General features: G+C 45.9%; 1 protein-coding gene across 1 annotated transcript in view; it reads left to right on the forward strand.

Moving 5' to 3' along the window:
• Positions 1–10,651, forward strand: part of RUVBL1 (RuvB like AAA ATPase 1) — a 98,727-nt gene extending 88,076 nt beyond the window's left edge. The window contains exons 10-11 of the mRNA XM_063941173.1: positions 8,015–8,106; positions 8,464–10,651. Of these exons, the coding sequence (XP_063797243.1) occupies positions 8,015–8,106; positions 8,464–8,623 (252 nt within the window). The 3' untranslated portion in view covers positions 8,624–10,651. The remainder of the gene's footprint in view (positions 1–8,014; positions 8,107–8,463) is intronic.
• The last annotated feature ends 4,045 nt before the right edge of the window (positions 10,652–14,696 follow it).

A 14,696-nucleotide genomic window follows, 5' to 3' on the forward strand; every position in this document is an offset into this window, starting at 1 on the left:
CAGTTATATTCATACTGTTAACTGGGTATAGTATCACGAGTTATACGGTGTGATTGGTGTGGCTGGTATGAGTCTTACCCGGGATTCAAAATCCTTCCTTATTATGTCAGCTCGTCCGGGCACAGTGTCCTAACTGAGGCTTGGAGGAGGGTCATAGTGGGAGGAGCCAGTGCACACCAGGTGACCTAAAGCTTTCTTTAGTTGTGCCCAGTCTCCTGCGGAGCCGCTATTCCCCATGGTCCTTACGGAGTTCCCAGCATCCACTACGGACTACGAGAAATAGATTTACCGGTGAGTAAAATCTTATTATTATACCTCCCTCTATCCTTCTGATATCCATCTCTCCCTTTCTCTCTGTGTATATTATTAAGAGTGTTGGTGTCAATTGTCTGTGTCTCCACCATGTCCGTTACAATGGGGACCAGCGAATAAAGCGTCACCAAAATTATTTGTCTCTGTGCAAAGCGTAACAAAAAAAGCCCCCCCTCCCCTCTGCGGGCGGTAGCGCTCACAGGAACCATCTCACAATTACATACTGAGTTGGCTGCCTTACGGAAGACTCATGAGACGGTTAGGGAAATACCTCAAAATTAAGTACTTTATATTTCTACAGAACCACCCTGGGTAGCAGGACTAGCCAAGTCAGTAGAAGGTCTGACAAAACGCTTGGACACGTCCAGTAAACAGCAGCAGCCGGTGTCTAAGGCTAAGAAACTCCCTGTACCATTAATTCTTCAGTCCAGTAAATCCGGGGAAGAACTTCTCTCTCAGGATGAAGCCGAAGAAGACTATCGTGAGTTGGGCGAAATTACTGACGCAGATGACGGTTACACTGGAATCTTCTCAAGAGGTAGAACCTCTTATTTTGGACAGGTTTTGAACATTTCCGAGACGACGACGCCGGATTCGCCGAATACAGCGTTATTTGGTAGAAAACAGCGTTCAGCGGTCACTTATCCCTTTTCAAAGAAACTGGATGATCAGCTGATAGATGCTTGGAAAAACCCGGACAAGCGGTTTCAAATGCCCAAAAGATTCCTAAGTATTTATCCGTTTCCAGCGACCTATGATGGATAAATGGGAAAAGTCGCCTCGAGTGGACTCCCCTCTATCCAGGTTGTCCAAGAAAACGGCATTACCTGTTCTGGGAGCAACTTCGTTGAAAGACTTGTCTGACTGGAAGCTGGACACCATGTTGAAGTCCATCTATTCAGCCGCAGGTGTCTCACTTAGACCAACCTTGGTAAGTTCCTGGGTGAACAAGGCAGTGGAGCATTGGGCCACTAAATGAATAAAGGACTTACAAGAGGGAGTTCCGTTTGAAGAAGTAGTGATCTTAGCAGATTAAGGAATTGGCTATATACCTAGGAGAAGCGGCTAGAGATATCAGACAAATTAACTCGAGGATCTCAGCAGCAACAATTGCAGCCAGAAGAGTTCTTTGGCTTCGGTCATGGCAAGTAGACGCTGAGTCAAAAAGAGTTGCGTAAGCACTTCCATTTACAGGTGACATTCTTTTTGGAAAAGAACTAGACTCGTTAATTTCTCAGGCTACGGGTGGTAAATTTACCTTCTTACCAACCCTTCCGCCAGCACCTAAGCGCTCTTATACTGGAACTTCCTTTCGCTCCACTCAGCCTTTTAGGGGACACTGTAAAACTACACCCTTGCGAGGTAGAGGTCGGGGCAAGCAACCAGTCGTTGCTCGTCGTCAAGACCCAAAGCCTGCAGAAAAGGCAGCGGCATGATGGTCTCCTCCCCTCCCACCGGGGCGCAAGTATGGTGTGAGCGTGGCTTGAAAACTTTCAGGGTTGCGTTAATGCTGGTACCACTGCTTCAAAGAAAAATGGGTTACTATTCCAATCTTTTCGTAGTACCAAAACTAGATGGTACTGTATGACCAATTCTGAATCTGAAATTGTTAAATCCGTTTCTGAATTCATGATATGCATCCTTGATGTCTAGGAGATATCTCCATATTCCAATATGGAACCGCACCAAGCATTTTCTCAGGTTCGCGATTCAACAGGATCATTTTCAGTTCAGAGCATTACCATTCGGTCTGTCCACAGCCCCCAGGGTGTTTACCAAGGTCATATCGGTGATTGCTCACCTCAGATCATTGGAAATCACAATAATACCATACCTAGTTGACCTTCTCCTCAAAGCTCCATCAGATCTCATTCTCCAGGAGCATGTTCTCTAAACATACAATGTGTTAGTGGAACATGGATGTATAATCAATTTTCGGAAATCCAACCTTCAGCCGCCACAGCGTATCCAGTTTCTCTGTGTTATCCTGGACACCAACGTACAGAAAGTTTTCCTTCCTCAAGACCAAGATCTGGGTATACAGAAACTAGTCCAAGCTGTTCTCAAGCCAAGACTGGTATCAGTCCATTTATGCATTCGTTTGTTTGGAAAAACGGTAGCGGCCTTCGAATCTCTGGAGTTCATCCATTTTCATTCACGTCCTTTCCAGCTGGATCTGTTACATCAATGGTCGGGGTTGCATCTACACCTTCAACAGTTAGTTCGGCTGACTCCAGAGACTCGACTATCGCTTCTTTGGTGGCTCCAACTGCACACACTGCAGGCAGGCGGTTCGGTGTATGGGATTGGACGCTCCTAACGACTGATGCCAGCCTCTGGATGGGGCGGGATTGTGTTGGATTTCCAGCTTCAGGGCCATTGGTCTCCACAAGAATCACTGTTGCCAATAAATGTGTTGGACAATGCGACTGCTGTAGCGTACGTAAACAAGCAGGGAGCAACTCGCAGTCGCCAAGCGTTGCCAGAGGTGCCACGCGTTCTCCAGTGGGCAGAACGCAATGCTGTAGTCCTCTCAGCAGTATTCATTTCAGGAGTAGACAATTGGGAAGCAGACTACCTCAACAGTCAGGATCTACATCCGGGAGAATGGGCACTTGACCCAGAGCTGTTCGACGCTCTGACACAGCGCTGGTGGTGTCCAGAGGTGGATCTCATGGCGTCCCGTCTCAATCATCAGCTTCCTCGATACATCTCCAGAACACGGTATCCTCAAGCGGAAGCTGTAGACACTCTGGCCGTGCCTTGGCCGTACGACCTAGTATACGTGTTTCCTCCATTCCCTCTATTGTCTCGAGTTCTCAAGAGAATCAAACAGGAATAAATCACGGTAATCTTGGTGGCACCGGATTGGCCTCGGAGAGCTTGGTTTTCAGACCTGCGCCTTCTGCTAGTGGACGATCCTTGGCCTCTACCTCTGCGTACGGATCTACTCCAACAAGGGCCCTTCGTGCATCCAGATTTACCACGACTACGTTTAACGGCATGGCTCTTGAGGCAGACATCCTAAAACGCAAAAGGGGGTCCGGAATGTGTGATTCCCACGATGTTGCGGGCAGGAAAGCCCGTTACGGCAGCCCATTACCATCGCATCTGGCGATCTTATATCTCTTGGTGTGACCGGAAAGGGTTTCAATCAGATTCTTTTCGCGTCTCACGGTTCTTGCTTTTTCTTCAGGTAGGTTTAGATTCCGGACTTCGTCTAGGATCCCGGAAAATTTAAGGTATCTGGCTTTATCGATTTTCTTTAAAAAATGCCTGGCGCTCCTACTGGATGTGGGGTCCTTTGGGTACAGCCTCCGTTTGTTCCCCCTACAGCTCCTTGGTACTTGAATCTGGTGCTGGATTATCTACAGTCATCCTGTTTTGAACCATTGGAAGAAGCAGATCTTAACTATCTTACTTACATTTTGTCTTTTATGTTCCATAAAGGAATATTTGGACATATATGTAGAATTCAGAGGTATATGCATTAACCATCGTTAGCTGAGAAAATGGTAAATGCGCACGTTGCGTGCGACAGTTACCATTTCTTTTTAGGCATCATAGTCTGTAATATGGCTAAGTTGGGGCACGCATAGCGGTGCTACTAGGTAGATGTATGAACGGTCACTTCACCTGACCGGTGCATTCACACTTCACTTCACCTGACCGGTGCATTTTTTACCTGCATCGATTTTTGGCAGGTGTGACTGGTGTTGCGATATTCCTCTGGCCTCCATGCTCTGTCGGCATTCATGTTTTGATTTGTTACATTTATAATAAAGTTGTATTTGAATCAGATAACGTGTGTACCCAGCTATGTCGGCGTCGGCGGGGCAGGCATCAGCAATTGCATACACACTTGCCGATGCCGCCAGGGACGAACGAGGGGGATACAGCAGCATGACCCTCGCTGGTGATATTGTGTGTCGGACATGCATACTAGACGATATCGTGGTCGATGTGTCTGTAATCGGGCACATCATCCGCTGTGTACCCAGCTTCAGAGCTGAAAATGTGGCACACAACTTCAGTAAGTTTGGTCATGGACCTAGATATGTAGTTATCATAGGCTTTCTGTTGTACTAATTCTGCAGTGGAAACAGTTGCAGGTCAGAGTTCCTTTAACCGAACAATGCTAGCTTCAGTGTGTTCTTGTTAGATCGGGTTGGGTATGGAGTCCCGGCGGTCAGAATGCAGACGCTGGGATCCTGGCCGCCAGAATGCCGTCAGCGGGGCGATTGATAGAAAGCTCCTTGCAGGTTCTAGTTCCACTCTATGGGGCAGATGTATTAACCTGGAGAAGGCATAAGGAAGTGATAAGTGCAAGGTGATAAACGCACCAGCCAATCAACTCCAATATGCAAATTGACAGAAGCTGACTGGTTGGTGCACTTATCACTGGCTTATCTCTTCCTTATGCCTTCTACAGGTTAATACATCTGCCCCTACTATGGGTGTTAGTAGACACCCACAATTGGGAACAGCCCTGGTGCAGCTGACGGCATTCTCGGCAGGTTGGGATCCCGGTGTCTGTATTCTGACCGCCAGGATAGTAACTACATCCCGTTAGATCTTGTGTATAAAATTGTGCTGTGGTTACTAAGGAGCATGGTTGGCTTATTATGGAGTGAGGAGGTATGAACAGTGGGGGTAATTCCAAGTTGATCGCAGCAGGAAATTTTTTAGCAGTTGGGCAAAACCATGTGCACTGCAGGGGAGGCAGATGTAACATGTGCAGAGAGAGAGAGATTTGGGTGTGGTGAGTTCAATCTGCAATCTAAATTGCAGTGTAAAAATAAAGCAGCCAGTATTTACCCTGCACAGAAACAAAATAACCCACCCAAATCTCTCTCTGCAAATGTTTTATCTGCCCCCCCTGCAGTGCACATGGTTTTGCCCAACTGCTAACAAAATTCCTGCTGCGATCAACTTGGAATTACCCCCAGTGTGCAGAAAGATCGGATTGCTTCACTAGTATAATGAAGTATATTTTGGGGCAATGTGCTTCCTATTAGTATATCTGAAGAGGCTTATTCTTGTCCACACAAATACGGTTTCTCTGCTTGAATCTTTTCTGGCATTTGACGATGACCACACAAATGGATTTATTTTAATTTTTTAACAGTTTCTTATATAGCGCAGAATATTCCTTTTGTGCTTTTACAATTGGAACATCAGTAATAGAACAGAACTGGGTAATAACAGTCAGAGGTAGGAAGGCCCTGCTTACAATCTATAGGATTGGGCTGTTACCTCCTGGCCACGTTTTTTGTCATGCCTTATAATGAACATTTTGTATTTCACCTTCTATGCGTAAATCTTAAATTCCAAACGTTACAAATTATAGGGCGATATTCAATTGTTTATCGCTCCCGATCTCTCGTCTAAAGTGACAGGAGATCAGGAAAAGATTGGGGGGGGGGGGGGGGGCAATAAATTATTCCTTTTTATCACGAGTCTGGGCGCGATGAAAAAAAGTCCTGTTTGAGCTCCCAGTTACTTTTTGCTTATTTCAGCTCACCGCCCCCAGGGAGTGTGAGCTGAAATCCCGGCGCCAGCAGACGATCGCGCCCGAACGGAGCAACAGTTGAATAGCTCCATGGGTGCCATCTACTGGCTGCCGGCAAGAGAAGAAATTGATTATTGCCCATAGATGTCATACGCGTAAGCCTTTCATTTAAAATGACGTCTGCATTTGCAGTAATATGCCTTCCTTCTTTTTTTTCCTTTTTTTTTTTTATTCCTACTCCATCTGTCTTGAAGCGTTCACAATATCAGGTTATGAAGACACTGTAAGATTTTATAACTGTTTGTTCAGAGATCAGTTCATGAGAAATCCTCACGGCAGCTGTGGCGGATTCAGCGCCCAGTCAGTCATTGGGTAAAGAGAACATGGAGTCCTGCGCTGTGGATTTCGGGGGAACACATGCTATAAACGCGTAGCCTTTATCCATTCCTCACACAGCTGTCTGAAGTTTCAGGAGGGCTCACACACCGTCTACTTGTTGTGCATTCCCAGTTTTAATTTAAGCAGGCGCCTCCTGCTATCTTGTTTACAGAGCTGCCAAAGTGAAAAATACCTGTATTATATGAGACTTGCTATCTCAGCAGTACAACACACAACACCATTATCCAGACTGTCCGTTATCACTCACGCGGAGAGCTGGCTTCTTGGCTCACGGTGCCAGCTCCATACTTAGAACGCGCCGCACCTTGTCACGCTTGCTGGATATCCTCCATCATCAGCGTGCCACAAGCCACAACATCTTTTTATTGGATCCTTCTACAAATGATTAACAATGGTTAATGTAACAAGTGTTACTGGTTTAGTTCCATCTGCAGGGTGGACCTGAAACTGTACATCTATAGCTGTATTTCTGAACTTAGCCCTGGAAGAATGGAATTGTACCCTTCAGGTACCCGCTGTGGCACAGGGATTATCAGTGGCGGCTTTTGATACTGGATCCTTGGCTTTTATTCCAGCCTAGCGTGCTATGTGGAATTTGTGTTGTCTTGTGTTTTTTTTCCCACATGCCGTAACGTCTTTCCCCACAGACCATAATATACCGGAAGGTTAATTGGAGTACTGGTGCCGCGTAATATGTTCACTCATTAATGATGCAACTGAGGTACTGATTAAAACGCCTCAGTGCTGGTGCTTTACAAAGAAATTTTGTTGTCACTGGTAACTTAATAAAGTTGCATTCTCTTGAACTCCATTATATCATAACAAAGGTTAACATCACAAACGTGTTTGCAGGTTCTTTCATCTTCATTGTTTTAGTTTGGGCTATTGTCATTAATATTCTATTAATAGGATATATACGTTTTACTGAAGCTTGGGATTTTTGAAATCTGCTGATTCTCAGCGTCTTGGAGGGCTGAATTAACAGGGCAAATAGTAATAGCGCAACAGAAGTCTGGTTATAAACTCATCCCTTGTTCAAGATGTGCCCCTTCAGAATGCGCTGAATGCATACTAACAATGCGCTGAATGCATAATAGTACAGTCCTGTGTACAAGTACTAAAGGCTTTCTCTGCTTTGCAAGCTATCACAAATAGCCAACACACAATAGATAATGTATGCCTATGTGGAACCTACTCAGGTCTGGTACATACACAGATGCATTTTAAAAAACCTTGCTTTGTTGTCTTTCGCTTGGTGTTTGAGACGTATTTGTAACGCGATAAAAAGGCACATATCAGGGCTAGCCTGCGGTAGTGGGGTGGTCAGACCAGGTGATGCACATGGGTGTGGTTCATTAGGTCAGCATGAGTTAGGTTTACATACCTTGGATCGACCACGTTTGGTCGACATGGAAAAAAGGTCGACGCGAGTTGTTAACTTTTTTTGGTGTCGTTTTCTTTGTAAAGTGACCGGGAACCCCAATTAGTGCACAGTGACCCCTCGCATGGCTCGCTTCGCTCGCCATGCTTCCGGCAAGGTGCCTCACTCTGCTACCAATGCGCTTGGCACAGGTTACCATTCTCAATTGTAGTCCACGTGGATCGTAAAGTATGAAAAAGTTCAAAAAATGAAAGAAAATTGTGATAAACTCATATCGACCCTTTTCCACGTCGACCTAATGACAATGCCGACCTAATGACCGCCATCTGACACACATCTAAGCGCGGAGTGTCATTACTTCTATGTCAGCCTTGTGTCTAACTTCTATTTTGTCCACTTTCTCGATCCAGATTATAAAGATCCGGGCCCAGACGGAGGGGATCACCATTAGCGAGGAAGCGTTAAATCACTTGGGAGATATTGGCACAAAGACTACGCTGAGGTAAGTGACGCATCAGCCCTGCCCATTATTCTGATGTCCGCTGTCTGGTCTCTCGGCATCATAGGGGCATTATGCTGCCCATCTGATGGTATTGTGGCCGCCGAGCCATTCTTTTCCCCACAGGATTGGATTAGCAAGAGCTCTGCTTTCTGCCTCACTTACCAGCTAATCCTAATACATCTCCTCCCATCCTCACCTTGTCTTCATCTACTCGATGGAAACATTTCCGTTTCTTGTAAAGAAAGTTCTACACGAATACGTAACATAATCTATAATCCGTGAACTACTAATTGTTAAACCTTTTGTAGGGGGGCGTTACTGATCACATCCCCTTATTCTTCTCTCATGTCCTGGCAGATACTCCGTACAGCTGCTGACCCCAGCTAACCTCCTGGCCAAAATAAATGGCAAAGACAGCATCGAAAAAGAGCACGTGGAAGAAATCAACGAACTCTTCTACGATGCCAAATCCTCTGCCAAAATCCTGGCCGAACAGCAGGAAAAGTACATGAAATGACCGACCGAGAGGAATGTTGCTAGACGTCCCACACTGAACTTTGTTTTTCACCATGAACTTGAAGAGCGTTTTAAGTCCGGTCTGTCACGAGCAGATAGTACATCAGTGTGCCGGAACATCGCCTGCGTTGCAAATGTGAACTGGTTACAAAATATTTAATGTACTTTTTTTTTTTTTTTTCTGATTTAGATTTTTATTGAAACTAACTTTTTTTTTTTTAATTCCCCCTCCCCCCCCCCCCCCCCCACCACCACCACCACGTATAATTTATCCACCATATTTTGATGATTTCTCCTCCACACTTACAAACAAATAGTACTGAAATCCATTCCATCAGCTGCACAGTGATTAAAAGGTAAATGGTTGCACAGATGCCTTTGGCAGCGGCCCTCTTAAGCCATACAAAGTAGATCGTGGTGCGAATGTGAATGAAACGGATGAGAGGCGGCCATTGAGCGAGCCTTCACCACGTTTGTTATTCTCCTGCACCTCCGCAATTATCAAATCCATCTTCACAGTTGAAGTTTTTACAACCAAATTGCCAAGATGGGTAGGAAGCTTTCCCGATTCATTATGTGCAGGAAGCTGGGCCCTGCCGAAAAGGGACATATTAGTTACATCTTATCAGCCTGACACCTAATCTAGCAACAATTACAACAGACCCATATATCCTGAAATTTCAATTTCAGTGAAGCAAAAAAAAAAAAATTGTAATGTTAAGATGGTGGCAGAGAGGGGGAGGGATGAGGAGGGTCTGTGAATTTTGCATATGGTAAATGAGACTGAACTTGCGATGGCTAAGGCTGAAACAAATAGTGTTAAACACTGCTCATTTTGTTGTCAGTGATGTGTGTCATTGACTTTTCCGTGGCTGTAAATGGGTTAAAGGGCACCAATCTCGTATTGTCTGACGGCTTGTGCGGACAGGAGGAAGGATCCATTATCCTCCTAGTCCATTTGCCTGCCGCCTGTGTTTCCCCCTTATAGAAACATTGCTGATATTTCCTTTAGATCGCTCTCATTTTTGGAATTGATGTTACAGATTAAGACCACCTATATACAGTACAGAGTATACTGCTGGATACTTGGGTAATATAGCTCTCTATAGGTAAATTTATCAAGACTGTGGGGTAAATTTACTATGCAGCACTGTTCAAAACCCGAATTAGTGTTTTGTCGACATTGACCATGTCAACATTCATCTGATGAAATGTTGGTAGAAGAATGTTGACAAAACATCCCAGGTGTTCTAGAGGTGACTTACCTGCTACGACAGCTCCAGCGCCATATTCTGGCGGATCAGGCTGATGTGAATACTAACCTCCCCTCCTGTAGCCTAACCCGCCCCCTGGTGACACACTGCAGAATGTCGGCATTTCACGTCAACATTGTATAAATATCAACATTCTGCCCATGCAGACTTGGTCAGTGTTGGCACTTTAACTATGTCAACACGATTGCTGACATTTTAGTGTCCACATAATCAATACATACCTCAAAACCACCGCTTCTTCGGCTTGTGGATTTAAAGGGAAATTAATATTTCCCGTTTAAATTCAGTGGCTGTGGGAAGTAAAAGTATCCCATTGTGTTTTGTTTCTCTGGAGAACAAATTCCATTGACGCAGGCACCGACACATAAACTTGTGCCCCTCTACGTTCAGGAAGGTTCCGTGCTCTCTGTGTACGAAGTGTAGATGCATCTGAAACACAACCTGCAGTGTTTCCGGTCTATCCTGAGCTTAGTGAGTGCACAGAACGACAAGGAGTTCTGCGAGAGGCCCTAACAAAGTAACCAGGGTGGTCCCACTATTATACACAAGGACCATACCTATAGGAGACAATACAGCCATTATTCTCATACAAGGGGAAACTAGACCTTGCTCCTAAAGCCACTGTGGATATTGAAGTGGATGGAACAAGCCTTTAGGTGGCACTGATGCCGTAGTGCTGGACAGTGGAGTATGCCTCATTGTGTAAGACTTATCCTAATACTTGCAATAAACAAACTGGTGTATATTAAGAATAACTATCTAATTTTGGAGTTTTTATTAAAATGTGTTTAGTTTATACCCGATGATAGGATATATGCCACAGACTGAGAGTTATATAGTGGGAGGAGCAGGGTCCCCAGCAGCACAGAGTATATCAGGAGATGAGTGATGTGTCAGTGAGGACAGGGCTGCATGTGACAGGGGCAGTGACATGATGTGAGGAGGGGAATGGAGGCAGCAGGAAGTCACAGACTGAGAGTTATATAGTGGGAGGAGCAGGGTCCCCAGCAGCACAGAGTATATCAGGAGATGAGTGATGTGTCAGTGAGGACAGGGCTGCATGTGACAGGGGCAGTGACATGATGTGAGGAGGGGAATGGAGGCAGCAGGAGGTCACAGACTGAGAGTTATATAGTGGGAGGAGCAGTGTCCCTAGCAGCACAGAGTATATTGGGAGATGAGTGATGTGTCAGTGAGGACAGGGCTGCATGTGACAGGGTCAGTGACATGATGTGAGGAGGGGAATGGAGGTAGCAGGAAGCCACAGACTGAGAGTTATATAGTGGTAGGAGCAGGAGCCCCAGCAGCACAGAGTATATCAGGAGATGAGTGATGTGTCAGTGAGGACAGGGCTGCATGTGACAGGGGCAGTGACATGATGTGAGGAGGAGAATGGAGGCAGCAGAAGCCACAGACTGAGAGTTATATAGTGGGAGGAGCAGGGTCCCCAGCAGCACAGAGTATATCAGGAGATGAGTGATGTGTCAGTGAGGACAGGGCTGCATGTGACAGGGGCAGTGACATGATGTGAGGAGGGGAATAGAGGCAGCAGGAAGTCACAGACTGAGAGTTATATAGTGGGAGGAGCAGGGTCTCCAGCAGCACAGAGTATATCAGGAGATGAGTGATGTGTTAGTGAGGACAGGGCTGCATGTGACAGGGGCAGTGACATGATGTGAGGAGGGGAATGGAGGCAGCAGGAGGTCACAGACTGAGAGTTATATAGTGGGAGGAGCAGGGTCCCCAGCAGCACAGAGTATATCAGGAGATGAGTGATGTGTCAGTGAGGACAGGGCTGCATGTGACAGGGGCAGTGACATGATGTGGAGGGGAATAGAGGCAGCAGGAAGTCACAGACTGAGAGTTATATAGTGGGAGGAGCAGGGTCTCCAGCAGCACAGAGTATATCAGGAGATGAGTGATGTGTTAGTGAGGACAGGGCTGCATGTGACAGGGGCAGTGACATGATGTGAGGAGGGGAATGGAGGCAGCAGGAAGCCACAGATCGGGAGTTATATAGTGGGAGGAGCAAGGTCCCTAGCAGCACAGAGTAGATCAGGAGATGAGTGATGTGTTAGGACAGGGCTGCATGCGACAGGGGGCAGTGACATGATGTGAGGAGGGGAATGGAGGCAGCAGGAAGCCACAGATTGAGAGTTATATAGTGGGAGGAGCAGGGTCTCCAGCAGCACAGAGTATATCAGGAGGTGAGTGATGTCACTGAGGACAGGGCTGCATGTGACAGGGTCAGTGACATGATGTGAGGAGGGGAATGGAGGCAGCAGGAAGCCACAGACTGAGAGTTATATAGTGGTAGGAGCAGGAGCCCCAGCAGCACAGAGTATATCAGGAGATGAGTGATGTGTCAGTGAGGACAGGGCTGCATGTGACAGGGGCAGTGACATGATGTGAGGGGAATGGATGTAGCAGGAAGCCACAGACAGTTATATAGTGGCAGGAGCCCCAGCAGCACAGAGTATATCAGGAGATGAGTGATGTGTCAGTGAGGACAGGACTGCATGTGACAGGGGCAGTGACCTGATGTGAGGAGGGAAATGGAGGTAGCAGTAAGCCACAGACTGAGAGTTATATAGTGGGAGGAGCAGGGTCTCCAGCAGCACAGAGTATATCAGGAGATGAGTGATGTCAGTGAGGACACGGTTGCATGTGACAGGGGCAGTGACATGATGTGAGGAGGGGAATGGAGGCAGCAGGAAGCCCAGACTGAGCGTTAAATAGTGGAAGGAGCAGGGTCTCCAGCAACACAGAGTATATCAGGAGATGAGTGATGTGTCAGTGAGGACAGGGCTGCGTGTGACAGGGGCAGTGACATGATGTGAGGAGGGGAATGGAGGTAGCAGGAAGCCACAGACTGAGAGTTATATAGTGGGAGGAGCAGTGTACCCAGCAGCACAGAGTATATCAGGAGATGAGTGATGTGTCAGTGAGGACAGAGCTGCATGTGACAGGGTCAGTGACATGATGTGAGGAGGGGAATGGAGGTAGCAGGAAGCCACAGACTGAGAGTTATATAGTGGTAGGAGCAGGAGCCCCAGCAGCACAGAGTATATCAGGAGATGAGTGATATGTCAGTGAGGACAGGGCTGCATGTGACAGGGGCAGTGACATGATGTGAGGAGGGAAATGGAGGCAGCAGGAAGCCACAGACTGAGCGTTATATAGTGGGAGGAGCAAGGTCCCTAGCAGCACAGAGTAGATCAGGAGATGTGTGATGTGTTAGGACAGGGCTGCATGTGGCAGGGGTAGTGACATGATGTGAGGAGAAGAATTGAGGCAGCATGAAATCACAGACTGAGAGTTACATAGCATAAGGAGCAGGGTCCTTTGAGATATCACACTCAGTGACTTCTAATCAATAATAGGATTTTAATTACCTACCGATAAATCCTTTCTCGTAGTCCGTAGACGATACTGGGGTCCATATTAGTACCATGGGGTATAGACTGGTCCACTAGGAGCTATGGGCACTTTAAGAATTTGATAGTGTGGGCTGGCTCCTCCCTCTATGCCCCTCCTACCAGACGGACATACTTTGAGAGAATAGAAAAAGGTAGGTACTGGTGCCGGCTGGAATTCAAAATGAGATGAACGACTCAATAAATAAAATTTAAAAAGTTACATTTAATAAACATCATGGAGAGGTTATCCTACCCCTCAGAAGTAAAACACAAGCAATTGCTAAACGATAAGGAGAACACTTTGTAGGATCCCACAGGATTGACCCTTTCAAGTATAATGTTCATAATTCCTGGCTAGAACGCTATTCCACATTTGCCCACAAGTTCAATTGGGTATAAGGTAATTTACCAGACTGGATTCCAAATAAGTCCCCTAGGTCTCTCTTGCAGTTAGGAACCAAATGGCAGATGGGGGTGAGTCCGGATCATATGAAGAACTTGTGTCGGAATTTCATCCAGTGGAAGCTGATAAGTCCGAAGTTTACCAGGATGGTGGATATGGGTGCTGATACTTGTGGTCCTACAAGCTTAAGCCCAACGCGTTTCGCTGGTCTGATGGGTGCCAGCTTCCTCAGGAGCATAAATCCAATGCCCAGCCAGTGGGCTTTATATACCCTTGATAATTAGGGATTAGTTGGAAACACCTGTTAGCTCTGCTAACACATATTCATGTGTATTTCATAAACCAAATAATTATTTACAACAGAAGGTAATCATTTCAAAAACACATACTAAAACTGTTTTTATTTTTAATTTTTAAAAACGAGTCCTGTAAACGCTTTAAAAACATAAGAATATGTAACTCAAATGTTATGTCACGTGATCGTAGCCGGTCACGTGGGATAGGGCAACCAATGAACCCCGGATCTCAGAGTTTGTAAGATCCCGCCCGAGACCACATGACCGAGCCCGATCACGTGATCCCGGAAGTACGTAGTGCGGTTCACAGACCCGGATATGTCATAGCGCTCAATGGAGCGCATACGTCAGAATCGGGAAGTAAGTGCTGCGTTCCAAAGGTTGTGGGACGCTGCACTGATGTTACTAGCTCATATTAAACACATTATTAGACAGCGCAAATGGAAGAACCGCTTAATAAACCATTGGAAAACAACATTTTTGTATGTCTTATATTTAAAATGTTCATATACAAAAATGAAAATAATAATCATCCATACTTGTATGGAAATACTCCTCTGAAGGGAACTCCCATACAGTAAATGGTGGATGCTTATATACTGAGTATATAGTGCATAAACCACATTTTCATTTTTATTTTTATTTCATTGCTGGCTTTAATTACACAATACTCCAGAACAGT

Source organism: Pseudophryne corroboree, chromosome 9, assembly GCF_028390025.1.
Source record: "Pseudophryne corroboree isolate aPseCor3 chromosome 9, aPseCor3.hap2, whole genome shotgun sequence".
Taxonomy (NCBI): domain Eukaryota; kingdom Metazoa; phylum Chordata; class Amphibia; order Anura; family Myobatrachidae; genus Pseudophryne; species Pseudophryne corroboree.